Raw genomic sequence first — 26,872 nt, forward strand, 5'->3', positions numbered from 1 at the left:
ATGTTACAACGAAATAAAAAAACAAATGTCAGATTTGACATATAATATAAGAATATTAATCCGTCATAGTCTGTGCACACTTCCTTCCCTCGCCCGCCTCCGTATTTCCGTGTTCAGTAACAGGTATTAGGCATTAGCTTTCAGAAATCAGAAGCTGGTCAGTTGACGATTCATTACCCGGTGAACTGTCGTCTTTTTGCTAGTTTTAACTATTACTGAAATAAACGTAAGTTATTTATTTGAAGAGTATAATAATATAACATTGTTTAAAGTTTCCGCGAGACAAAATGAGCACATTAAAACTTCATATTGAAATTAGTAATGGCACCGGTCAAAACAATTCAATTGGACAATACGCAAGCTTCAGGAAGTTTTTTTAATAGCATAGCATTGCACCAAACATGAAACATTTTGATATCAATGATTCTGTTTAAATGTTCCTCTTTCATTTAAGGTTTACATATATATTTGTTTTTAAATTTTGTTGTGTGCACAAATGCTACTGACAAATTTATATTTAGATACCATAAGATTAAACCACTTATATTACAAATATACGATGTACATATTATTCTTGTGTATTACTATACATATTTGTTGTTACACTTATAGTCACCTAAAATGCCGGTGGTTTTGTACTATTTTCCCGTGAAGGCGCTGGGCGAGGCCATAAGATTGCTTTTAGCCTACGGCGGTCAAGAGTTCAAGGATGAACGCATCCCTATAGAAAAATGGCCCTCCATGAAATCTTGTAAGTATATACATTTTTTGTAATAAATTTCATCGTTTATTTTATATTACGTGATATTATATTTTTGTATTAGGTTATGTGCTATTAATATTAGACAATTTTTTTTTCTTGTCACTTATTTAGATAACTATAATTAGTTAAGAATATCTTGCATTTTTTATACCTTCATTGTACACTTTGCTATTTCAATATACTATTTTCTACATAGCAACAGTTTTATTAAAAATATATGTTATACACTAATTTATTATTTTTTATCTGCTATTCAAACACTCCGATAAACCAAATGTCGGCTTCCTTACGACAAGCCCACAAGATAAAGTTCTAGAAAAATCATTGTTTTAACAGCTTTATTGGACTGGTCTTTGCAAATAGAAACTTCTAGAGCGGAATTTCTGTTGTAATTCAACATTTGATTTCGTGTCACTTCTATACAACACTAAAATAACATTAATTCAATACTTCGCTTAAATAAACATAGATTTGTTTTAATATCAACTAGTTCGATATTTTTTTCCAATTTTAGACAGAAAAGTCGTTCGATCCATTGTAGTTTGTGTAAAAGTCATCTCGGCAGGATGATGCGCTTTTTTAGCTGACAATATTACATACCAATTTTTTTTGTTTTTTATATATAAGCATTTTAAAATTTCCGTCGGAAAAAAAACACTCATCTGAGATGTCATTAATAGATTATCCTTTGCCATAAATTTGATTAAATAAGTATATATTTTTACTAGTACGATAAATAACTTGTATGGAGTCGTTTTTATTTTGTGTAATATCGAATGGCCGTCCGCTGACCTTGAACAGAAAACTATGAAACACATAATCTGTTGCTTCGATTGATTTTCCGTAAAGTGTAATGAAGCGCGGTTTTATTGAACACGTTGGCCGTCTTTATTAATCCATGTATATATATATATATTTAACTTATATGGAATAGTCACAAAATAATGCAAAAAAAATTATTTCAAATTGACGTGTGTTGATTTTTAATTAACATCGATCGAACACGGACAACGGTCAGACTTGATAATGCCAATTTAGATATGTACTAAGTTTTGTGAATAGCGTAATTTTTTTTAAAGTATATACGTATATATATAATTTTATTTTTTTTGTGTTGAGTTTGAAAGCGACGTCAAGTAATTAAATTTCTTATGATGTATTGAAGTAATTGCCAAAATTGTTTGACTATTGTTTGGCTAATTAATGCTGTTAACTCACACACACATTAGTTTTAGCATAGTTCAAGGTCTCCGGAGATATTGATTTATTTATTTAAAATAAAATAAAATCAATAATTATAATTCATACCTTTTAATTATGACATATCTTTTCTTCTGCCATATCTATTTATTTAGCTACTGACATGATTTTTTTATTCAATTTAAACTATTATATGAATGTAATTATTGTAATAACGATGAATTTGCTCATTAATTTTTGTGTAGTTAATTAATATTATACATATAAATAATAATATGTATTTATGATTAAATTACGATTCCAATTTACGTTTGAAATAAGGATCGATGTTCAAGAAAATGGAAATTTAATTTGATTTGGACATAGTTTGGTTGAAACACAAAAGCTTTTTTATCATGTGAGGTATAATTTGACTTTATTATAGACAATACTCATCATATTGGATCGTTTAATTAACCGATGTCTCGAATAAGGTCTCGATAGTTTATTTGCTAAAGCAACCGGTACGCTATATTCCGGGGGTCAGGGGTAAATCCAGCTCGTACAAAAGAATTTTTCATTTTATATTTACTATATAATTTTAAGTTCACTATCAATTTTACTATACTGTGATGCTTAAAAAAATTAAATGACTATTAACAATACAATCGTCTCCAGCTATGCCATTCGGTCAAATGCCGGTCTTGGATATAGACGGTAAGAAATACTGCCAGAGCATTCCCATAGCACGGCTCTTGGGTAAGAAGTACGGTCTTGCTGGAGATAATGCTGAAGAGGACTTCGAGATCGACCAGAATGTGGAGTTCATTAATGACATCAGAGCGAGTGAGTATGAAAAACCTTAGAAATATTATATATATGTTAATATTAGCGGAAGTTACGCTTAAATCACAATACATATAGGACCAACCTCACATGTATGAAACGTCGTCTCCGATGGCTCGAAAGGTGGAATAAAGCTTCCATAATTAAACGTAATTCAAATTATACCGTTATGAATTAGTTAAGTATACAGAGACGTGTCGAATATCACAATAAGATAGCGGAAGTGAGATTAGTATGGATCTCGTGTGATACTGATAATTAAAATAATATAAACGTTCGGAACCTGGCAAGCACCAATGTGATCTGTTCCGAGTCATATGTACTTTCTGAGAGTATTTAGACACCACTGACGGACGGTGAAGGGAAACACCGTGAGGAAAGCTGGTCTTATAATTACAAATTATAAGATTGAAATCGCCAACCCGTCTTGAGCAAGCGTGGTGGTTAATGCTCTAACCTCCTCCATGTGAGAAGAGGCCTTGCTCAGCAGTGGGCTCCGATAGGCCGATGATGATGATGATGATGATGAAATGAAAAGCTCTTACTAAATAATAAACATATTAATATAAGCTTATCATTATTAAAAGATCAACAAAATATTCCACTATTATTATGATTGTGTTTTGTGGCAATGCATTAATGTTACTCTATGACGCAAAAACTACTTAAAGGATTTCGATGAGATTTTACAATAACCTAGCTAGCGCATCAGAACAGGACGTAGGCTATAAATTATCCTGAAACTGTCCGTAGTAACCACTGCATGAAGACGTGACAGTGATAACTTATAGTGTATAAAGTTACGATACACAGACGATAGATGTCGCTACCTGCTGCTCACCGTCCCCAATTCCGAAGTACGCGCGAACATGTAAAATAATGCAAATGACTGTTCGTGTTACCATTACTTCATTAATACGTTAAATTATATAAAAAAAGTAATTTCGTTGCCATTCCAACGGTTCTCAAAGTGGATTGAATGTCACGTCATCTCTTCATCACGCCATCTCGCCTGCCCGTGATCATGGTTGCTACAAAGGAAACTAAAAATCTAGATTACGTAGTTCATAAAATAATTAATAAAAAAACGCATAGCATTCCGGAAATATTAGTTTGATTCAAATATAAATTAATTGAACCCGGTCTGTGCTTTGTGTGTAGAGGCGGCGACCGTCCACTATGAGGCTGATTCTGATCTGAAGGCGAAGAAACATGGCGAGCTCATGGAGTCCTTCTACCCCATGGCCTTGGAGAAACTGGACGAAATGATCAAAAAGAACAACGGACACCTGGCTTGTGGGAAGGTACAGACGGTTATAGATATATAGACATTAAAGATCAGGTATAGGGAGAGTATGAAAGGTGGCTGTAATTAATAATCCCAGTCAGTCTTGGAGGTGATTATATTTTAAATTGATGGTAAAAGATCTCATTGTAACAGAATTATCAAGCCATTCATTTCATACGATGAATGACAGTGTTCAGACTTGGATAACAATTTATACATGCAATGGAACAACTGCCCTTGATACAACCGGGGTTCGAACCTGCAGCTTGATGGATGTTGAATCGCAGTCACTTCCCCAATTGAGCTATTGTGTCTTCTCCTAATCGTGGACATTATAATACATTTTTTCCATTATATAGGGATGGTGGGAATGTTCACTCTCATCATATATTATACAAGTGATATATATTTTTGTTATAGTTAATTTTCATATGTCAAGATAGTTAATGTACATTTCAGCTGACATGGGGAGACTTCATCTTTGCTGGTATTTTTGATTACTTGAAGACGATGATGCAAATGCCGGATCTGGAGCAGAAGTACCCCAGCTTCAAACAGGTGGTGGACGGGGTGTACAGCATACCCAAGGTGAAGGCTTTCAGTGACAACGCCCCAGAGACACCGTTTTAAACACCAAATGAGGAGACCATGGTGTATGTGCCTTAATGATCCCACATGGTTACTATAAGACAGCGGAATAAGAAAATTGCAACTAAGTTATGAATATTAAGTTTTCTGTAATTTGTTATAATAAATACTTATGTATATATATTTTTGTTTTATTATGAAAGCACATAAAGGTGTTCTATATAAGAGTATGAGTGACTTTGATTGGAACATTATCTGAAGGAGAGTTTAAATAATTCTACAAAGACATGTTGGGAAAATGGGTATATGAAAATGTCAAATAGACATACAGTAGTTATTGAAAGGCGGAGCTGAGAAATGGTCACTAAAAATTCAATGAAAATCTTAAAGAATTGGTCAATGTTAAACTTAGCAGAATTATTATCTTACCCTACTCTGCACACCACACACTTAAGTCGTTCGGTTATATACTACGTGAATACTGTCACGTGCATAGTTTTATGAACGAAAAACGGTAAACGCTCCGTGTATAGTGTGCGCTGCAGACTGGTTATAAGAGTACAGTTGTTACACAACAAGTATCCCTAACTAACTTTGTCTTGACGAAAATGTGATATTGTTTAAACCTTAGCATCTAACATGTCATTAATACATAATAATAATAATGAGATTAAATAGTAAATCTGAATTAAAATCATTCCTACCACAAGTCTTCATACAGCGGGGTGAATGCTATCATCTGTAACGAATTGTGAATGAAAACATTTAAATTGTAATTAGTTCAAGTCTTACCCGGATGAAAGACTACTCACACGGCCTGAAGCAATAATGATAATAGTTTTTCATCCACAAACATATTTCAATGTTAGAGGAAGTAGTTTTTTTGATGACGTGTAGGAAAACGTATGTAAACAGTTTTCATAAAGCCTCTTTTCAATTATATAAAAAATATAGCATTTATTAAAAACAAATGTACAAAAACTAATACAATTCTTCAATCTTTATATTGTTCTGAACGCTTATATTATATTAAAATGTTTTAAGGGTTACACTACATAACATGTAGTACATACGGATTACGGAGCGTCGACAGTTTCTCATTTATAAATGTTCCCAATCTATGTATATAATGTTATTAACGTAGGTCATTGAATAAGAAACGGAAAACGCGGAGTGTGCACTATGATGACGCGAACTTGTACTAAGCATACACAGCTATCTAAGCTAGACAATTTTTATAATTATCGACTTTGATCTTGACCTTGATGTTTTCAGCGATTCGTCCATCCGTAAGTTGGTGACGTAATATTTTTTTTTTAATGATAACAAATAAACCAAAATAGGACATAATTTTTTAATAAGATTTGTTGTATTTTCTCTTATTGATGTATATTCCTCTGTGAAAAATGCATAATTTACTGAAGTATTTTTTCAAAATGAAAGGGCTAGTGTGACGCTCGTTAAAATATTGGCAGTAAATCGTGGAAACTTTAATATAATTATTAGGTAATGTAAATTTTTCAACAATATATTTCTCTTAAAATATATACGTTGCTAGTATTGTATTTATGTAAGTCTGCGACATACCTGTCCTTATATCATGTTGTGTATTTGTCGCTATGCACGAATTATCAACCAAAATAAAAAAAAGTGTATCTTTAATTTGAGTAAGTACTTAACGCTTCCTAATTGTTTTATATATAAACTATTATGCAGTAATGTCAATCGTTGAGACGAAAGAATTTGTTTTAAGCAATATTACTATCAATTGCGCAATATATTTTCTTTAACAAAGATGTTATGACTCAAACTTAGAAGAAGTAATGACTCATCTATTATAATCATGGTGGGCCGTAACTATTAGCTCCTGTGGAACTATATTAGACACAATTACGTCTTAAAGCGGGTATAAATTTTGTTATACAAATCCCAATAGACTCTCCATCTTCCAATTTATTATTCCCAGAGTATTATTGCTGTTTCAATACCATTACTAAAATATGGACAGATTAATATCGTATGACAAGTTGCAGTTAGTTAGAGCTCTCTTATATTTGAAACCTACTTAATATATAAATAGTTTCTTAATATATAAAGATTGCTAGCTGAACAGTTCATGAACAGCAGCAGTTGCTCTGAGCCCTACGTAAAACAATTCCCCGCTTAAAGAAACTTGTTTCATCACTGCTGGCAACTGAACAAATGACTTTATCAGAAATAAATACTATATTGAATATGTTTGAAGTCACAGCAACGTGAACCTGTATGCGTAGCCTTTACTGAAAGTCGCTCATCCTACTAATATCATAAAAGCGAAATTTGGCGAGGACATAGGGCTGGTCTTGTTTGTTATACTTTAACGCAAAAACTGCTCAACAAATTTTAATGAAATTTTACAGCAATGTAGCTTAGACATGGGAATGAGACGAAGGATATAATGTATCCCAAAATTCCACTTCGTTATCGCAGGATAAAGGAATCACTGTCGTATTATGAATGCAGTCAGTCACGTAACAAAGACTTTATTTTTTTATAGCAATCGCAAAATTCAAATGGAACAAGTTGCGATCAAAAGCTAGTGCAAATTTATTTAACCCACAGAAGATGAAGATCCCTTTTATAGAATTTAAAAGAATCACGCGCTTGTATATTTACCGGCACTCTCCTTAATACGTATAAAAAAAATTCAAATATAACTGTTACAACCACGACATTTTTTGTTATATCATAACTTAGATTTTCCGTGTACATCATACGTCGATATCGAACAGAGACTAGATAAAATTTTTGTTGAAATATTCATGAATAAATAAAAATTCTCGAAAATATTTTTAGTCAGCTAGACGTTAGTTTTATACGTAATTGATACGATTTACGAAATCGATAACCATTACCTATGCATTTGTAATCGATTCCTACCCAGCAACGTAGAAACAAAACACAAGCGAAAAATAACAAGAGCTAAAAAGAAGGATTTTTTTTATTTATTTTTAAGTCAGCGTCCATATAGACATGTATCACTTACATGTATTGAATAACAAGACATTTGTGAAGGAGTTTCAATAGGGTAATTGCAATCTAGGTTCAGATGTACCTAGTTTAGGTCTCATTGTGACCTAGTTTAGTATTTCAAAGAAACCATTTATATTGAATTGAATAAAATGCTACTTAACAAGCTGTCATGATTTAAAGACGGTTAGTATTTTGATGATAAATCTGTTTTTCGTATTAATTTTTTTTTATTTCGCATTTCCTCTTCATGAATGACAGAAATAAAATGCTTTTTCAATTGTTATCACGGTTTGTTTAAAATAATAGTAAATTAGAGTAAAAACTATAATAAAATCACAAAGTAAAGTCGTATAACACAGCTGTCGTACGTATGTGCATTGGCAAGCCTTAGATGTCGGTATAAAATATAAATATTAGGTATTAAATATAATTACTGAAGCGATTTTTTATAAAAGTTATGTGTCACGTCTGTTTTGGTTTTGATATACAAGTTGACTGTTGGAAAATCACTCTTATGTTACAACAATAGAGTTGCGTTTTAAATATCATGGATATAACAAATTAAGTGAGCGGCCCTGGCAGATACAATTACCGGTCGTTACATTGGACTGTGACAAACACAATTCTCATGAAGCATTTATTATAATCAGTAATATATTATGTTTCTGGATTTACTTCATATCTTTTAATTTTCTTTCCATTTTTAAAGTATATTTTATTATTTTAGCGAAATATTGCGTGATGTAGTACCTAATATGGCTGGCTGTGAATTACTGTTTAGATAAATAACTCCTACATATCTTCTAGATTTAGTAACAGACTACATAGTTTTGAAAATTATTAGGTTCGTATATGTTTTGAACTAAACTAAACTTAATATATTTTATGCGGTTATTTTCATTTGAAAACTGTATGCCTGGTTCCGCCAGTTTCGAGGATCTGTGTTTTTTCAAACCGGATGTATTGGCTTTGCTTGTCCATTGTGTCTTCACGCTGCTGACTTCGAAGCGCAACTATTTTTAATATCTGAGAATTATGCTTTGACTTTTGTACCGATGGTCCTCTTTATTTGTCCAATGTATGACAAGCCACAGTCACAAAAGGAGTTTTTTTTAGTAAACTATTTGAAGACTTGAATTTGAATTTAAATGAAACTAATATATTTCGGATTTACAACGCGAATTTTATTATTTTAAAACTACTTACTCCCGACGTTTCGGTTACTTTTCAGCAACCGTGATCACGGGCAGACGAGATGTGAATCGATGTGAAAAAATAATATATATAACATCACATGTATTAAAAATAATATTTCAATTAAAACCAAACAGAATTTAAATAACAATCCATATACGATTCAAAACATTATATTATGTCTTCTGACAGAATATTGTAAGAATGTGTGATATTTATAATTGTAACAATTCTAAAAATCTAAGGATGTATAGGAAAATAGATTGAAGGAAACGGTCAAGGTTTGGGTCAATGGAGTACACTCGACGAGAAATATTTACTACACTGAGCACCTTGAAAAGACTAAGACCATCTACCATCAACTACTAAACCTTGGTTAGGTTACTGGATAGGTTAGTCAGACTAAAGTCTGTATAGAAAATTAATTGTATAATTTTTTATAGTGAATTAGACTTTGGTATGGAGTCCTAATTTATATTAATTTAATCGAGGATCAGCTGGATACGAATATGTTTTGAGTGAACGACTTCAAACCTCGCTAGAAGGTAAGTAAAATTTGAACATGTTTTGAATATCTTGGAAGTGGTAGAGCTAGCTGTGGTCAAGTTACTACAGCTCGAACATAGACTGGCTCGACCGGGGAAGCACCACCCTCTCATAGAAGATCGGCGTGAAGTAGTCCGATAAGTGAGAGACCCGGTTGCCCTTTCCTTTTTCCCACCCTTTCTTTTGCTTTCCCTTTACCCATCCTTTCTTCGCACTTTTCCACAACCAAGTTTGGCAATCCATCCGCAACACCTCTTATATTGCAGATGTGCTTGCCCGTTTGCAACGTTTGATATAAAAAAAAAGGTGAAACCAGCAAATTCATCATGTCTCCAGATTTTATCGTTACATTTAGTAAAATAGGGCCATAAAAAGTATTACACGAATGTGTCAAGTTTAAACAATTCGAAATTCATTGTTTTTTAAAAATATATGATGTTTATGTATAAAATATTCACAAGCTACTAAAGTGTAATGTGAAAACTAATTTTCCACATGTATATTTAAGTTGCGGTTCGTATAATCAGCTACAATAAGGTACAGGTACAGGTATGAGGATCTGTTTAAATATCTCCAGTCTAAGAATAGGATTTTTTTTTTCAAATGCATTCATTTAAAAGAATATATTGACTTAAATGGAATAAGACTGTCTTGTCACGGTATTTCATATATTGTACGTTTTGTTCCACAAAAAACTTTACCAAAAGTCAACGTCGTCACGTCTTAGTCTTAGTCGTACGGTCTTAGATTCTCATTAATAAATTTTCGCAAACGGGTAATACGATCAACAAAATGTTTTGAAAGGAAACCTGAAAATTCATGTGATGTAACAATGCACACTAATAGTAAGGATACAATTAAAGACAGAAAGTACGTTTCAATAACCGACGATAATGTTATCATTAGTGCGCCATGTTTACAAAACCGTCTTTCATTCTGGGGTCCTTTGGGGTACATCCGTAACCGGTTGCAGGGCGTAAACAAAGCTCTTGTATAGCAACAGTGGCCGTTGTTACTAATGACTATAACTGTTCGGGTTCAATCGATACTTGATAACATATAACATCAATTGGTAGTTATAAGGAATCGATAATTAAGGTGTACTAACACGTTACTTTCAGTATAACAATTTTCCAGGCTCTAGACTGTAGATTGTTAAAAGTTATTGAGGCTTTCGCAAGTATTCATTTAAATAAAACTAATATTTTCGTATTACTCCGAGTTATATATATATTTTTTTGAGCAACATAATCCCGACGTTTCGGTTACTTTCAGCAACCGCGATCACGGGCAGACGAGATGAAAAGTCTGCAGTTTAAAATAATAATAAAAAAGATAGCGTAGTATGTAATCCGAAAATATTAGTTTTATTTTTATTATAAGTTGTTAATTATCAAATATATTGTTTGATTGGTTAAAATAAAGCAGAAAATTTTTATTTTTCCCTAATTTTTACAAGACTTATTTGACGTGGAGTGTGAAAATCATAAAAACGAATAGAATTATCGAAAATAACGTGCCTTAAATGTTGCCGATTGTTACAGAATTATAATACTATGTTTAATTTATATATAAGGATGAATGTGTACACTTGAAGTAAATAGTTACCATTAAATATCCAAAAAATGGTTCTTATACAAAATTGTTATTATATTGATATATAAGGTGATATAAAATTAAATGAAAAAAAAACTTACAATTACCAAGACGTAGACAAAAAACATTTATATGATATCATTAAATTATTATTATTATTTCTTATTAAAAGTAAAAACAATATATACACAGTGTAATGAAAAAACTTTTAACTCATTATCAATTAGTACCTAGATATATAAAAATAATAACTGGATATGAAATTAAAACAAAGTGTAATTTAAATGCAACAGAAGCAGACCTTATTTTTTATAAGTAGTTCAATTTTCGAAAGCAGTTAGAATTTTTACTACAACTTTGCATTGTGACACTAAATACAAAGTGTTACCCGTATCTCATTAAACGACCTAATACTCTAATATTTTTGAAGAACTGGAAATATTCAGTAAATAAAACGTTTTTTAATCTATATCCACACATATTATATTTGCAAAAATGACCATTGTCACTGAAAGTGTAAATTGAACATTTATTTGCTTTTTTTATTATTATTCGATTTGACGTCATTGAAATATAGAAATACACTGTTATATAAATTTTAGCGTTGTTAAATTCTACATTTATTTTTAATCTATATAACTGAATTTTTGGAGAATATCAGATTTCAAAAAAATATAAATAAATCAAATGTCACATGTGAACATAAAGAATACTAAATAGTATGTTTAAGTATTTAAATTTATTCTCAACTCATTGAGTGAGGTATTTAAATATGGCCGTTATTTACAAATATTAATCTTATGCATTTCATTTGACACATAATAATGTTTGTAAGTGAATCTTCTCATGCGACTTCCAACAAGGTTGCGTTAAAAATTTTATGCTGAGGGAGAGATAAAAAAAGATATACAAGTGTAGAAAGTAGGAGAGAGAAATAGAGTGAGTCGGTAGATTGAAAGCACATGCGCATGGTATTTTATTTTCATATTTAGTGCATAAGAATTGTTCACAATTAAGATGTTTCACTTCTTCCGCGCGGAGGGACTCCACGCGCTATTTTTTATTTTTTACTTTAATCATTTCAATTTTTTTTCTGTTAAATTTATTTATTGTGCCAGTTATGTATCTACAAATGAATAGTTTTAATATTAAAAACATTTTTAAGTTGCTGTTAGATAATGTAACGACACGTATTTATTATAAAAATGTGTATTGAAATACATTATGCAAGATAGAGGTGTTGTGAGGCTGAGTTAATTTGTATCAAAGCCACAACTAATCGCTAAATGATCTTAATGCATCGTTTTAAAACTTAAAATTCTTAATAAATACTATAGTAATGTTTATTAAAAATATCAATTAGACATAAATTGTGTACAATGTTATGATGGAGGTAAGTCATTTGTATTTTCAAGGTCGTTTGGAGCGCGTCACTTTAAGTCAATAAATTTGTTCATTCGCTGTCCAAAACTAGATAGAGAGAATCGTTCTACAAAACGAGTTGTTGTCAGATAATATTATCATTTCAATAAAGTGAGTGAGTTGATTATTACAACAGTACATTTTTTAACTGTAAGTGGTTTTTATTTCCAAAGTTGGTATTTTAGTTTGTACAAGCAAATTCAATTAATCTGTACGTTAACTTTTTTTTTGTGTAAGAATAGACATGCTGAAATAATGATAATAAAATCTAAGATAGTATTGTCATAATGGAAAATGAATAGTTAAAGTTCTATTAAGAATATTATACATATTTTTCTAAACATTATTTTGTTTATTGACTAATTGTAAGTACAGATAAGACATACATTGTTTTATATAAGATTTAGATACTGCTGTTGACATATATTCCTATCTATATAAAATGTAGAATGTTTTATCCCCGGCAGTTAAGATGGAGAATGTGAAAGTTATATACTTTCCCTTGAAGGGTATGGCCGAGGGTATACGCCTTATTCTGGCTCATAATGGCCAGGAATTTGAAGACGTAAGAATACCTCACGAGGAGTGGCCGGCTATGAAACCGAGTATGTTCTATTGTGTATTCTCTTAATGTCAGTCTCGTAGAAATCCGGATTATTTTTAGTTTCATTTAAATGTATTCTCTGACTTAATGTGCTATTTTATTTGTGCCTTATTATTGTTATTTTATTATTCATATGTTTATTGTATGCACATTTTTTTTCAGACACTCCTTTCGGTCAATTGCCCATTCTCGAGATCAATGGCAAGCAATACGCACAAACATCAGCCATCGTTCGTTATTTGGGAAGAAAATACGGACTTGGGGGAAATAATGTAGATGAGGACTTTGAGATCGATCAAAACATGGAGTTTTTTAATGACTTACGATCAAGTGGGTTATTCGTTTATTGTCGGAAAAACTTTCTCAATATTTCATTAGATTCTTTTAAAATTTTGTCTCTCCGCCAAATTTCAAAATTTTCGAGTTGCGAGATTTGTTGAAAAAAATATAAATTTTAATATTTTCAGGCTTACACAAATACATACATGTTTATATTTTTTTGGGCCTAAAATTTTAATTTTGTATGTGAAATAATTTGAAAGGTATAGATTTAATTTATTTATTTCTTCTAGAGGGTAGCGCACTGTTCTACGAGAAAGACGAGAAGAGAAAAGCTGCACTAAGAGAGGACTTACAGAAAAACTATTATCCTACAGCGTTGGCAAAACTCAATGATATTATTGCTCAAAATAATGGTCACTTGGCTCTTGGCAGGGTAAATATATCTCTGATCACAGATAAAATACTTTACTCACACTTAAATGTAGATAACAATTTGTAATTTAATGTATTTCGTTATCTGTGAGGCATTGTAGATATGATTAATCAGGAATAGAATTAGTAGATATTCTATTATGACTATGTTCGATGTTTTTACACAAAAACAACTCCCGCGTTCTTCTGTTATAATGGTATTAATATTTTATTCTCTTTTCAGTTGACTTGGGCCGACTTCATGTTCGCCGGTATATACGACTCCATGAAATATATTATGCAAATACCGGATATAGATGAAAAGTACCCGATGCTCGTGAAGTTGCAACAGAAAGTGCTCAGTCTACCGAGAGTCAAGGAGTTCTGTGACAGAGCCCCCAAATCCGATTTCTAAGTTTAAAAAAAACCGTTAATTGATGTTCACACACCTAATTCTTTTTATTAAATGATTCTCAAATTATTTTCATTGCGCATAACTTCAATGTGTTATACGATATTTTGATCCAAAATATTTTTAGGAACATAACTATAATAATCATAGACATTTTTGTCTCTGTTTAAAGTTCGATGAAATACAGATTATATACAACCTCATTCACAAATTGCGGAAACAAAAAAAAAAAACATTTATTTATACATCAGATAAGCCTTGTCTGCGGCGGCGCGTATCCAGTCCCTGTCATTACTTGTTTAAAATATCCATTCACTGCTCTTTGTGGCTCGTGAGGTGAAAGGAGATGTGCGCGGTAAGAGTTACCTTCGGAACCGCACTAAGCGCTACCATTATATAGCGACCGGTGCGATGACAGAGAGTAGTGTTTGGAATTATGTTACAAATTTCTTGGGAACATGGGCATTACATAGCGGCAGAACGTCCGCGGAGAGGCAGTGCCTTCTTGAAACTTAGTGGTTCAATGCCAATTTTTACATCTCGTGTTGTGGGAGTCAATTTGTCCCAGTTGGTATTAGGATGGATCACACCAGAATTAGATCAAGCTCCACGTGGAGTTGGACTTGCGGTTTATATAACAAGACAGCGTACCTCGGAAGAATTATCGTCACTGCGATGGAATATTCCTCCGGATATGAAGGCAGTAGGTACAAGGTCCACCAAAGAAATCGCATAGTATCCTCTATGTAGTAAATTTTTTCTTCTTGTAGTAAAATCCGTAGGTACCAATAAATACTAGTGTGACTAACATTATTCACACATGCTCAGAAAACCGACAGTTCGCCGTTATTACTTTGTCGTGTTCTGTACGGCGGAGGAATTTTCCTCTGCGATCAATTCAATCAAGCATTAATTTCCGCTATGAAACACTTCAAGGAGTATGGAAATACAATAACATAAAGGCTCAAAATGATAACGGAAGTGTTTTATTTACGAGCAGTATTGCTTAATGTATTAGAACAGCGTCTGATAGATATTTATTTAGTAACATTAAACATAAACCTTCGTAATAATTATTTGCGAATATTAGTTACGCGAGTTGAACAAGATATTGAAAAATTCTTTCAATATAATAGTGGATTATACTGACTTGAACCATTTTACTTATATTAAATCGTATAACACAAGATTCAGGCATTTTTTTAACTACACCAAGCCTATAGGCAGATCAATTATATTATCATTTAAGGCTTGCGAATACTGAACATCCTGACAAGAGACACCGCTAATATAATAAAGCTACATAGGTATTATCACATTTTTATAGATTTGATTGTAAGATATTTTAATTTTATCTAAAAATTTATATAACAACGCCAATAAAGATATCATATAAGTTTTATTCAAATGTTTCGATGAAGTGGTCACGGCGGTTAGAACGATGTGTCCAAAGAATATGTTTTGTCTGGCTTATAGCTTTTTAATCAACTCATCTTTCAGTGAGGAAAATTTCCACAAAGTTAGCAATAAAGTTCTTATGACATTTTATAAAATTCGCGATAAATAATGATAATCGTTCCTAAAAGGGAAAAAATATACAAAAAAAATCCAAGCATCGATCGTCGAGAACTGCTCAATATTCAAAACGGTTCGTTTATAACTGATGCAGAATCTTAAGATACGGTTCCTAGTCATTGTCGTTTGACAGGTCTTGAAGGTACTCCAGCGAACTCACATCTTGTTTAAATATTAAGGTAAAAGGTGTGCCGCAGGGGAGTGTGTTGCAGTCATTATCATTCGTCATTTATGTTATCTGTTTCTGATATGAAAGATTAAGGAATCTAGGCCACTTAGAATCAAGAGATTGATACGTATCAATATTTTATGATAAAATAACTCACCGTTCAAAATAAATAATTTATATTGACAATATATATCATTAATTACACATATTACAATTAAAAGTTTAACATTTCTTAATTTTATTATAAAAGAACATTAGTTGTTATTTAGCCAATACCGATACTAACACGATTGAAAACTTCATTGACTTAATGAGATCTAAGATTTTCGCGAGTTTTATTCATTTAAATGAAACTAGTATTATTCGGATATACTACGCGGATTTTATTATTTAAAAACTACATAATCCCGACGTTTCGGTTACTTTGCAGCAACCGTGATCACGGGCAGACGTCACCTCGGGATTATGTAGTTTTTAAATAATAAAATCCGCGTAGTATATCCGAGTTTCATTCATTGACTTATTTTACGCTAAAAGCCTTTCGGCTATCATAATCATGGAAAATGAGCTGATACTCTTAAACTGCGAGATCGTTATTTTCTAAACAAAGCTAAGAATCACTACTAAGAAACTTTAAATATTTTGAAAGAAAAAAAACCCATGGGCGTCGGTCGATCTGTTTGAGACCTATGATGCCACAGACACACACGCGCATATGCACATGTACCCAGAGACAATATGTTCACACACGCATAGAAAGACTTCGACTTTAAACTTATAATAGCCCACTTTCTCTTGCAAGGCTCAAAATAGAAAATATAAAGATTTACTGTGACACAAAGACAAGCTACAAGTGAGAAATAATGGATGCAGCGTTCATGATAGAAATAAGAAGTCTTTTATTTTATTTATTCCGGTATACCTACGAACAAGATGGAATTCGACGAAACCAACGTCAAAAGTAATAAAAAAAACTTAATTATTGTCTCACAATATTCTGATGAAGCTAATAATTTACAAAGGCAGCAACGAAAACATGTCAGTTTAGACTGCTACTTTTTTGTTAAATAAGACTACAATCTCACTAATAATACATAGATAGTTTATTTGCTGTTGTTATGCAGATAATATCTGATATATTTGATAATATTAAAACACTTACAAAACATCAAGATTCAAGACGTCATGGAAATTATTTGGCGCCGGGTACCACGTTCAATACTGGCGGTCGGAAAACCGTATAAAAATGTGAAAAGGAATTAATGTTGATTGTTGATGCAATAATTATAAAATAGGGCGTCTTAAAGTTATAAATTTATATATATTCGATAATTTTATTGTATTTGTTATCATGTTTATATATTTTTTTAATTTTAACCGGTCGTCGCAAGCGGACACTGACACTTGACAGAGCTCGTTTGTTTTCAAGGACATCAATTGAGTTCTAGTAAACTCCATTTGATGATAATATTTTTTAGTTTTAGCCACTCAGCACTCTGAATTCACTCTCCAACACTGGAAGTAGTGGGTCGCTGTACGAAATACGGTATCAAATTTTTTTCTTCTTAATAAGAAGCGAAAAATAAAGTAAGTGAAGTGATTAGTAACTAGACTGCATATTATTTGTGTTCACGTGTTACAATGAGTTAAAAAAGACGTTAGTTTGATGTATTCATCATAGGTATTAGATAACTTATGGTTTCCAAAACGAATACAGTAGATTGAATTGCAATGATCTCTGTTTGAAAGCGTAGCAGGAAATATTTTTTGTAATAATAATAGCCCACTTGAGTACATTAATTCCCTTTCATATTTTTTAAATAGGTCTTGGTTAATATGATCGTAAAATAGTCAGGTACCCGTAAATCATATGTAAAAATATTCATGTAGAATGTGTTATCCCCAGCAGTAACCATGGACAATGTGAAGGTTTTATACTTTCCCTTGAAGGCTATGGCCGAAGGAATACGCCTTATTCTGGCGTATGTTGGCCAGGATTTTGAATATGTAAGGATATCTGAGGAGGAATGGCCCTCTGTAAAACCAAGTATGTATTAGGTTTGGTATTTCAAAGACCTTTATATGTTTGTTAATCATAATATTATTATTAAATGCTTAAGGAATGACTGAAGTATTGTTGTTTTAAATATATTTATTAATTTAAAGTAAGAAAATGACAGTATAAACATAAAATTTCAGATACACCCTTCGGTCAAGTACCAGTCATAGAGATCAATGGCAAGCGTCATGCACAAACCTCATCCATCCTGCGTTATTTGGGGAAAAAACACGGTCTCGGAGGAAATAATCTAGAAGAGGACTTTGAGATCGACCAAGTTGTGGACTTCTTTAATGATTTACGTTTAAGTGAGTTACTGGAATGTTCTAGAATTAAACTGTTATATATTGGTCACAAATTTTTTCAACCTCAAAAATATACAACCTCAATCTATATTTTTATATTTTATTTATTAAATAAACCATTACTTATTGGAGACTGATTCTATATAATAACATTATAATTTTTTAAAAATTTTGTTTGAAATTTTAGGGGCGGCTTCTCTCCACTATGAAAAGGATGAAAATAAAAAAGCTGTATTGAAACAAGAACTCTATAATAACTATTTTCCTGAAATGTTTACAAGGCTGAATGATATCATAACAAGAAATAACGGTTACATGGCCGTAGGAAAGGTAATATGTTTAACTTATTACAATAATCACTGAGTAAGTTTGTGTTCGTTTTTGATAACTTAAATATTTTATCTACATTCCTTAGAACAGAATATACATTAATATAGCTGTATATTGTAGATGTTATTAATTGCATAAAAAATTATATCATTTTAAGTGTTTTGCTTGTTAATTAGAAAAAATATATATTTGAGGTTATACATAGTATGAATAATGTAAGTAAAAAATTTTGACAAATTTAAACCTTTTTCTCACATAAAATATAACAGTATAAAATTAATGAAATAAAAATTTGTATTTCAGTTGACTTGGGCCGACTTTATGTTTGCTGGTATGTACGAACGCATTAAAGTTATGCTCGCCATGCCTGATTTAGATGAGAAGTACCCGAAATTCAAGAAGCTGGAACAAACTGTTCTTAATCTACCAAAAGTCAAGGAGTACTGTGCTAATGAACCAGAATATAACTAATAAGGAATTTGCTGCATTTAAAGTTATGCAATATCTTTTTTAATCTGTCTTAAAAAAAATATGTATAATATCCGAAATAAATGATTTCATTTATATGTATCAGTTTTCTATATTGTTCAACGATATCTTATTTTTTATACTTAAAAGGTAGGTGATATCTTACTTTTTTATCTAAATTTAAATTGACTGATTATGACTCTGTTCTATAACATCGTAAATGCCATTAGTGCTAAGATCAGTAACAAGTGGTATTAGAGATAGGTATAACTATATAGATAAAAAGTGAGAGTTTTTTATTTGAATTGGTATTTAGCGGTTCTCTTCCAATTGCCAAATTTCTAAGAATATTTTTAATCACAAATTATGATCATAGGGACGACCCGACGATTTTAATAGCGTATCTGTCAACTTGACGGCTGTCAATTTGACGTCTGTCACAAAATCCTGGTAGATAGTAGGTACTAGGTACATGACAGTGAGTATAAGGAAGCGATTACATATTATGATTCTTATAATTCTGTTTTTGCGATAACTTTATATCTTTACCTTCGCAATGTTTTCCATTTGCTACACTTTTTTACCTCAATACGATGAAAAGAAAAAAATACTTTTATCACTGTTGAATCTGTATTTTGTTCTGCTCAATTTAAAGTTTATTTAAATAAAACTTGAAGAGAACGAATTTTCCACTTAACTTTGAGGAAATAAATTCTAAGAAAGGCAAATAAATAAAGGAGTCAAGAAACAAAAATTCATATTCATGGTGAATGCTTTCCTGATGGCTACAATTTCGTAAGTTTTGTACTGTGTTTGGTTTCGTTAATCTTTTTAGATTTAGGTAAGCGAGTGATTAGCCCACTATTCCCTAGCACACTGGTGGGGCTGCCACCTTAGAGCCTGTGAGCATGCTCGGTTTTGGTTCGGGTTTCCTCCCTGGTGAATAGATTTTGTTTTCAGGCGCAAAATATTCGCCTTTCGCCCTGTTCCCTCAGCTCAGTTGCATCCTATGGTAGCGATCACGGGTCTGCGCGGTTGCAGCAGTTCCCAGGAGGGCCGACGGGGACGTTGGAAACTCGGACTTGCTAGGGCTCAGCGTTAAAAAGGTGTTCCGCCACCAACACTGCAGATAGTTTCTTAACATTTTGTAGGTAATACTGTCCTCACCGACTGTGTTTCCCACCAAGACTATACCCTGTCTTCCCCTCCCAACACATACCGAGGCAAGCCCTAGACTGGACCCCTGAAGGAAAGCTAGAATGTGGCCACCCTAAGCAGACCTGGCGGCGGACGATCATAGCAGAGGCCAAAAACATCGGCAAGACTTGGAACGACATGCAAGGCGAAGCTCAATACCGAACGAGACGGCGGCGTACTGTGGACGCCCTCTGCCCCATCTAGGGGACATAGGTCAAAGAAGAAGAAGAAGACAATTTCGTAAGATAACTCAAATATGGCTGTACTATCATAACAACTGGAAAAATAGAATTTATAATTTATCGAATTAAATCTAGACTCAATGTTCGATCTGGAAAACGGCCAAAAGGGATAACTCGATGTTCGCCGGATGCAAATCCTGTTCGAGTTGACCTGTAAGATTAATATCACAAAAACTCTACGCCGACCGCTATTCATAGAAACGAATAATTAAAAGAAAAAAAATAAACGTCATATATTGATGGTTATTGATAATGTCAAAACTATGGAAATAAAGCGATAAAGGTGTAATATTTTTGTTGTTTAAGCTAAAAATGTTCAAGATCCGCGTCGAAAATTTGTATTTGTAAAAGTTCACATTTAATGTAAAACGTAACTAGATACTTAACGTATGTATTTTATTAAGGACTTAAAAGTTTATTTACATTATTTGTGGTTTTTTAACGTAAATATGTTTTAATAAGATGTTTTTATTTCATATCGGTTTTTAAATATTAAGATATTTAAAATTAGGCACTTCACTTTTTTGTACATAAATTTTTTTCTTGTTAAATAAAATTATTAGAGCGTATTGACGACAATTTTGTGTGTTTCATGTGTGACGATAATAGTGTTTTTAAGGAGTTTTAAGTTATTTAATTTTTTTATCTGGTAACACATTCTGAAATTAATATTAGACGAGTACCCTAAAAATAACAATAAAGAAATGCTATCTATACGAGACCAATAACTCTGTGATAATCAATCAAAGATATAAATATTAAATAACTATATTATTCTACAGTAATAGAAATATAGAGATCACAAATACCGCGTGGACACACAACTTGTCGTAAAGGAATGTGAATAGAACTGTTTGTTGATGTAAAGTATTGTGACAAATTGACAATTAAATATTGTTTCCTATAAGCAGTGTTTGTAATAAATATCTGACAACCAATGCATTTCTATATATTTTTTAAAACACCCAGATTCAAAAGTGATAACAAACGAATGTTACAATTATTCACCTGCTAGTAATCTGTACTGTTTGGCAAAACATTTAGGTCCCGAGTGTAAAAATATCTCTGCATACTTGTTAAACAGAATCTCTTTGAAAAACCGTTCGTAGTCCTGATAAATGTACAATGATTTAGTATATTTTTTCAAAAATATTAATAATATTACAGACTCCCCAGTGTTTCTTTGCCAATTTTCTCTTAATTTTAAATTTAGCATCATGCATAATGGGAACAGAATGGACTGACAGTTTAGAACTATTGAATTTTAGCTCTTAGGTTAAGCTCTATGCCTATGGGATAACACTTTTCTTAGGCATGGTATTTTTCTGCATCTGCACATGTTATTGAAAAAAGTATTTTTCATTGTTTGTGATGTCTATAAAGATAAATAAATAAGAATGTTTTTAAAATCATTACCCATCAGAATAATTATAAATGTCCTCACAAAGTTTATTTAGCTATACCATGAATAGAAGTGGTAGGTATTATTAAAAATAATATCAATTAAATAATATGTGTACATATATATATATATATATATATATATATATATATGTATATATATATATAAATATATATATATATATGTACACATATAACTAATATAAATAATATTGGGTTATAAAAAGTTATTTTAATGGTCAAATTTATTGAAGAATTTATTTGTAAAAAACATAAGCATAATCAAATATACTAATAATGGTTTCCAATGATCAATTTCCGCTTTAAAAAAATATATATGGTCTTCCCAGCTGTTATATTATATGTGGAACAAGCAATCTCTTTGTTATACTTCGGATGATACATGGAAGACGTCTATATTGTTAAGGAACTATCTCAGGAAAAGCTTGATCACCCTCAAATTGAAGATATCCAAACTGAACGTGCCAGAATATACAGACACAGGATCAGGCAAGATGTTTTTCAGGACACAGAACAGATTATTTTTAACATTAAAACCAAGTCTTAGCGTTTTAAAATCATATGGTTATAGTATGATTGAGTTAGATTTGATATAATCGACGGACACTGACAACAATGATTAACAAAAATTGAGTCTCATATATAATTTTAGATTAAAAAAATATAAAGTAGCCTGTTTAATTTTGAGAATGTTTAAACTTGTATTATGATAACTTTGAAATTTAAAAAGCAATTTACAGATACTGATGTAGGCTTGAAAATGAAGTAATTTATTTTGATAAGACTTAATGCTGTATTTATGTAAATAGCTTTCCAATAAACGCTTTAGTAATGCCAATTTTTAAGAGTTGTAAAATGGATATAGTATGTTATCCTTAAGGTATTGACATATGTCACCGCCGACTTTTCTGTGGACCTATAGAAGATACACAATTTCACCATATTGTATTTTGTTTTATCTCAAAGACTTTAGGCAGCGTTTTCTTTAAAAGCTCTGAGACGGCTCATGTTTTCCCGACATCTTAAACAAATATCGTTAATGTACTCGCAAATGTATATAAAAACTTAACAATTTATATACTAAAACCTTCCTTGAGAATCACGCCATCGAATGGTGGAAACTGTTTGATAATCGGTGCAGTAATTTTTCCGTTTGTAGCGAACAGACAGACAGACAGACGCTGCGAGGGACTTTGTTTTATAATATGTATTGATTGATAAAATCTCTATCAAAATCGCATTGAAATGTTTATTAAATTGACATTAGAACGTATGTATAGCTATAGATAATACAGATTTTTATTCATTTAGAAAAAATACATTACTGTAAAAAACATTCTTACTTTGTTTTGAATTAAAACAGGATTTGATACATATAGGAAGGATAATAAATATTTGAATGTAGTATTTTATTTTTATAAATTGATCCCTAAACCCTAATTTATTCACTAAATTCTAATTTGTTGAATATATTCTGCTTCTGTATTAGTTAACGTGTTTAGAGATAATTTCGGATTATTTTATTGAAGACGTGTCGAGTTGTCAAGTTTGGAAGCACTTCGTGGATTGCAGTGTCTAAATTCTAACTTAGGTTTATCAAATAATTACTAAATTACTTCAGTTATTCTGTCCTTAATCTTATTTTAATCACTTTAAGTAGGTATACTAATTTAAAAAGTTACCTTTGTCTACGATTGCACCAAGTTTACCGAATGCCTAATACACACGCATTTTTGTTGCGTGCATAACAAGAAAAATAACTTGATTTTTTTATTTTTGTACCTCTATAACAGTACATTTTTATTTTTGATCCGTATCGTATCTACAATTAATGTACATCACGGCATGTTTGCTTAAAATCTTCATATAGTGTAACAAGCGACCAAACTAAGAAACATATGAGTTGTGCAAATAATCTCACATGATGATTTTCCACTTATTGCGTTTGTAGCACCACATTGATAATTGCAAGAAAAAACATGTAAATGTTTTATATAGCGGTCGCAAAACTATTCGATCATTATGAAAAATCAATCTCACAAAATGATTTTCATAAAACTATCATTTATAACGTGTTTATTGTTGACAGTTGGTGTGTTGTTTGTGACAGCAATGCATCCTCCGGAGAACACGGTCCATCATTACGTGAAGCGTTCCTTGGCCAAAGACGGCGAGTATGTCCAAGCTGCCTACGAAAACGCTTTCGAGGGACCTCACAGACTGAGAGGCGTGCCTGGATTTCTGCACTAAATGCCTAGGATATATATTTAGGCAATGCTTGGGAAATTAAATAAATAGCTGAGCTTTTCCATCTTTCTTTTAGACATAACCAAGATTACGTCTGGTAATAAAACAGATCGCAGACGGCAACTTTGTGGACTTCGTACAATTTATTATTTTGTTAAACGATAATTTTTAATGATGAAAATATTGAATATTAAGTATTTTTGACTTAGGGAGTGAATTAATGTATATAATTTACAATTTAAACATTGAAGTGCGTCTTCCGCTGTTCAAATTGTTTGACAAACAGCAGTAAGCGAGGACCGCAAATTCTACATAATGTTTTAAAATTTACAAAGTTTACATGACTTAAAAATTCAAAAGACCGCCTGAAACACAATATACGTTTAATATATTCCTTAATAACATATGACAAAATTTAAAGTAAAATATTTATGTCGCTATTTTAATTAGCCATAACATCGTTATAAGCATAGTAAAAGTAATATTTTTTTTATCCTACTGTTTCTTGGTTCACAAGAAAAAAAGTTAAACCTTTCGTTCCTATTGTATTAAAGATATATTATATGGTATTAAGTAACGTGTCCAAATGTAAACGTCAAAATTGACAACTTAACAATTATTTTTTTTAAATAAAATGGCACTTGGTTAGATATAGTCTTACTAGTATAATTCATAAAGGTTAAATTTTTCACTAAGTTGCATTAAGAATGACTTTTATACATTTTATCATCACTGAGTATAATTTTAAATATAATATTATAGTAATTTTAAAAACTATCAAGATATAAATTTAAGAATTCTTCTTCAATATTCTGAAGCAATATAAAGCCTCTGATTTTTTATAAACTTTTATAAATTTATTTAAAAAAACATAAACATAGGTTGCAAAGCTCCTTAAAAAAATTAAGACCACACGAGGAACGTCGCAATGGAAAGGAACGTCGTATTGTTATACCCTAGAAATGTAAGGGTTAATGCCTAAATGAGGCCCCGTAATAGTCAAGTCAGCATTTCATCATTAGAGCATAAATGAGAAGCCCTTTTAGAAGTCAGCCTACATTTTGTTCTTGAATTGAGCGGTTGTCCTAAAAATAAGTTAATAAATAAACAATTCTTTTTTAAAAAAGTGATTTTTATTCCCTGGGTTAACAATATGTAGTCTAATAATGCAAACTTGTGGTTAGCAACAGTTTTAAAGTCTGAGTCCATCACCATTATGGTAATCAAACCATTTGTAGAAATACATACTTTTTATGTTTATAGTCGCCATCTATAATTGGTGCTCCGTCAACTTGTCATTATATTATACACAATTGACGATAGATGGCGGTATTTACAGTTACCTTGAGCGTCACTTTTGATTAGAAGTTGCAATAAATAATTTAAAAAATAGTATTCGCTGGGTGCATAAAGCATAGTGGGGGACACAAAAGTGATGTCAGCGCTCGCTGCGGACAATACAAAACTACGGGTGGCTCTTTATTATCTATGACCATAACAATAACACGAGTGTCAGTTTAATTAAATAAATAAAATAAAATGGGTCATCAAAGTTGCTGTGTAGTCGATTGCAAAAATACTAGTAGGAATAGTAATTGTAAATTTTATAAGTTTCCGGTTGCCAAGTGGAAATTAAATCAGCGAAAAAACTGAAACTGACTGTAAACACAATCACACTTGACATCTGTCACAAATCGTGTCTCATTAATCTGAAATATTAAAACAATTAAAATAAAGTTTATAACAATACAAACAATGATGATTGTTGTATGTAAGTAATATAAAAATTGTTATTACATTCAATGATGTTGTAAGGCGTTGAATTGACTGATGCTTGTCGAATGACGCGCGATTTAATTAAATAACTTTGGTTTAATTTTCGATGTTCTTCAACATCTCTCACGTGCTCAGCCTAAAGTCAAAACTAAATTTTTATTTTTTACCCTTTATCAGAGTCTGTGGTTGAAAAATAATATTATGTGTGATAGATTGAAAACCCCTTCTTAACACCAATTCCATTTTTTATCTGCAAAATTAAATAAAAAAAATTAAAATTTAAGATACATTCGTAAAAATATAATTATGTTAAATATAGCTATTTGTTATTTTAAATATTATTTTAGATTGTTTTTAATATTAATAATGATTTTTTATTCTATATTAATTTACAATAAACATCTTGACAGATGTCTTAACCTAATTCACTTATTGAGACTTGTTTTAGTTGTTGGATTTATTTTACTTACTGTTTTTAGCTGACCCACGGAAAAATTATTAATATTCACTCTGTGTAATATATCATATTTCACATTGATAAAAAATTTTTCACAAGTTCATTTTATTTTTTCAATAACTATTTGACATCCAATACATGTTTATTTTCTCAAAAGAGCCACCGTAAGTTGTATCGTTAGATGGCGCTGGAGTCACGCACCCAGCGAACAACTTTTAGTATTAATTTTATATAAAGATTTCTTCATATTATATGTTGCTATATATTTATTACAAACTAATTTGTTATTTTGCATGATCCAAACTTAGATTACCCAACGGTAATATTATCACAAGCGCTACCAGGGAAGGTCTGTCCTCAACTGTAAAATATAAGAGAGATTCGCCAATTTGGTTGATCAAATGTGTAATATTTCTATTGAATTAATTTTAAAGTTGGTATTTAGGGGTCAATAGTCAATATTATATTAAATTAATATGTTT

General features: G+C 31.4%; 3 protein-coding genes and 1 long non-coding RNA gene across 6 annotated transcripts; 3 read left to right on the plus strand and 1 right to left on the minus strand.

Annotated features, from left to right (window-relative positions):
• Positions 1-71: 71 nt before the first annotated feature.
• Positions 72-4,845, plus strand: LOC116771596 (glutathione S-transferase 2-like). Its single transcript, XM_032663496.2, has 5 exons — positions 72-226; positions 613-751; positions 2,621-2,788; positions 3,950-4,092; positions 4,536-4,845. The coding sequence occupies exons 2-5, from the start codon at positions 622-624 to the stop codon at positions 4,704-4,706; spliced, it is 612 nt and encodes a 203-aa protein (XP_032519387.2). The 5' UTR covers positions 72-226; positions 613-621; the 3' UTR covers positions 4,707-4,845.
• Positions 4,846-12,426: 7,581 nt separating this feature from the next.
• LOC116771595 (glutathione S-transferase 2-like) lies at positions 12,427-14,212 on the plus strand. 2 transcript variants are annotated; one of them, XM_032663494.2, is made up of 5 exons: positions 12,427-12,584; positions 12,902-13,039; positions 13,201-13,368; positions 13,611-13,753; positions 13,976-14,212. In XM_032663494.2, the coding sequence occupies exons 2-5, from the start codon at positions 12,907-12,909 to the stop codon at positions 14,144-14,146; spliced, it is 615 nt and encodes a 204-aa protein (XP_032519385.2). In that variant the 5' UTR covers positions 12,427-12,584; positions 12,902-12,906; the 3' UTR covers positions 14,147-14,212. The 2 variants fall into 2 exon arrangements, with proteins under 2 accessions (XP_032519385.2, XP_032519386.2); XM_032663495.2 differs by having other exon boundaries at positions 12,438-12,545.
• Positions 14,213-17,281: 3,069 nt separating this feature from the next.
• On the plus strand, positions 17,282-19,151 carry LOC116771597 (glutathione S-transferase 2-like). Of its 2 annotated transcripts, none has more exons than XM_032663498.2 (5): positions 17,282-17,433; positions 17,794-17,934; positions 18,087-18,254; positions 18,439-18,581; positions 18,885-19,151. In XM_032663498.2, the coding sequence occupies exons 2-5, from the start codon at positions 17,802-17,804 to the stop codon at positions 19,050-19,052; spliced, it is 612 nt and encodes a 203-aa protein (XP_032519389.1). In that variant the 5' UTR covers positions 17,282-17,433; positions 17,794-17,801; the 3' UTR covers positions 19,053-19,151. The 2 variants fall into 2 exon arrangements, with proteins under 2 accessions (XP_032519389.1, XP_032519388.1); XM_032663497.2 differs by having other exon boundaries at positions 17,298-17,474.
• A 5,505-nt stretch (positions 19,152-24,656) lies between these two features.
• On the minus strand, positions 24,657-26,738 carry LOC133319287 (uncharacterized). The gene is made up of 4 exons (XR_009752969.1): positions 26,404-26,738; positions 26,101-26,183; positions 25,406-25,866; positions 24,657-25,242 (listed from the first exon to the last, which is right to left on the minus strand). It is a non-coding gene; the product is annotated as an uncharacterized LOC133319287 (long non-coding RNA).
• Between the last annotated feature and the right edge of the window lie 134 nt (positions 26,739-26,872).

Source organism: Danaus plexippus, chromosome 17 (assembly GCF_018135715.1).
Source record: "Danaus plexippus chromosome 17, MEX_DaPlex, whole genome shotgun sequence".
Taxonomy (NCBI): domain Eukaryota; kingdom Metazoa; phylum Arthropoda; class Insecta; order Lepidoptera; family Nymphalidae; genus Danaus; species Danaus plexippus.

What these genes read in the sequence shown, in the direction of transcription:
- LOC116771595 (XM_032663494.2), top strand. Translation starts at nt 12,907, where the DNA reads ATGGAGAATGTGAAAGTTATATACTTTCCCTTGAAGGGTATGGCCGAG. An exon ending in GTGGCCGGCTATGAAACCGA is followed by an intron (nt 13,040 to 13,200) that starts GTATGTTCTATT and finishes ATTTTTTTTCAG; the next exon opens with ACACTCCTTTCGGTCAATTG. An exon ending in TTTTAATGACTTACGATCAA is followed by an intron (nt 13,369 to 13,610) that starts GTGGGTTATTCG and finishes TATTTCTTCTAG; the next exon opens with AGGGTAGCGCACTGTTCTAC.
- LOC116771596 (XM_032663496.2), top strand. Translation starts at nt 622, where the DNA reads ATGCCGGTGGTTTTGTACTATTTTCCCGTGAAGGCGCTGGGCGAGGCC. An exon ending in ATGGCCCTCCATGAAATCTT is followed by an intron (nt 752 to 2,620) that starts GTAAGTATATAC and finishes AATCGTCTCCAG; the next exon opens with CTATGCCATTCGGTCAAATG. An exon ending in CATTAATGACATCAGAGCGA is followed by an intron (nt 2,789 to 3,949) that starts GTGAGTATGAAA and finishes CTTTGTGTGTAG; the next exon opens with AGGCGGCGACCGTCCACTAT.
- LOC116771597 (XM_032663498.2), top strand. Translation starts at nt 17,802, where the DNA reads ATGGACAATGTGAAGGTTTTATACTTTCCCTTGAAGGCTATGGCCGAA. An exon ending in ATGGCCCTCTGTAAAACCAA is followed by an intron (nt 17,935 to 18,086) that starts GTATGTATTAGG and finishes ATAAAATTTCAG; the next exon opens with ATACACCCTTCGGTCAAGTA. An exon ending in GTTACATGGCCGTAGGAAAG is followed by an intron (nt 18,582 to 18,884) that starts GTAATATGTTTA and finishes TTTGTATTTCAG; the next exon opens with TTGACTTGGGCCGACTTTAT.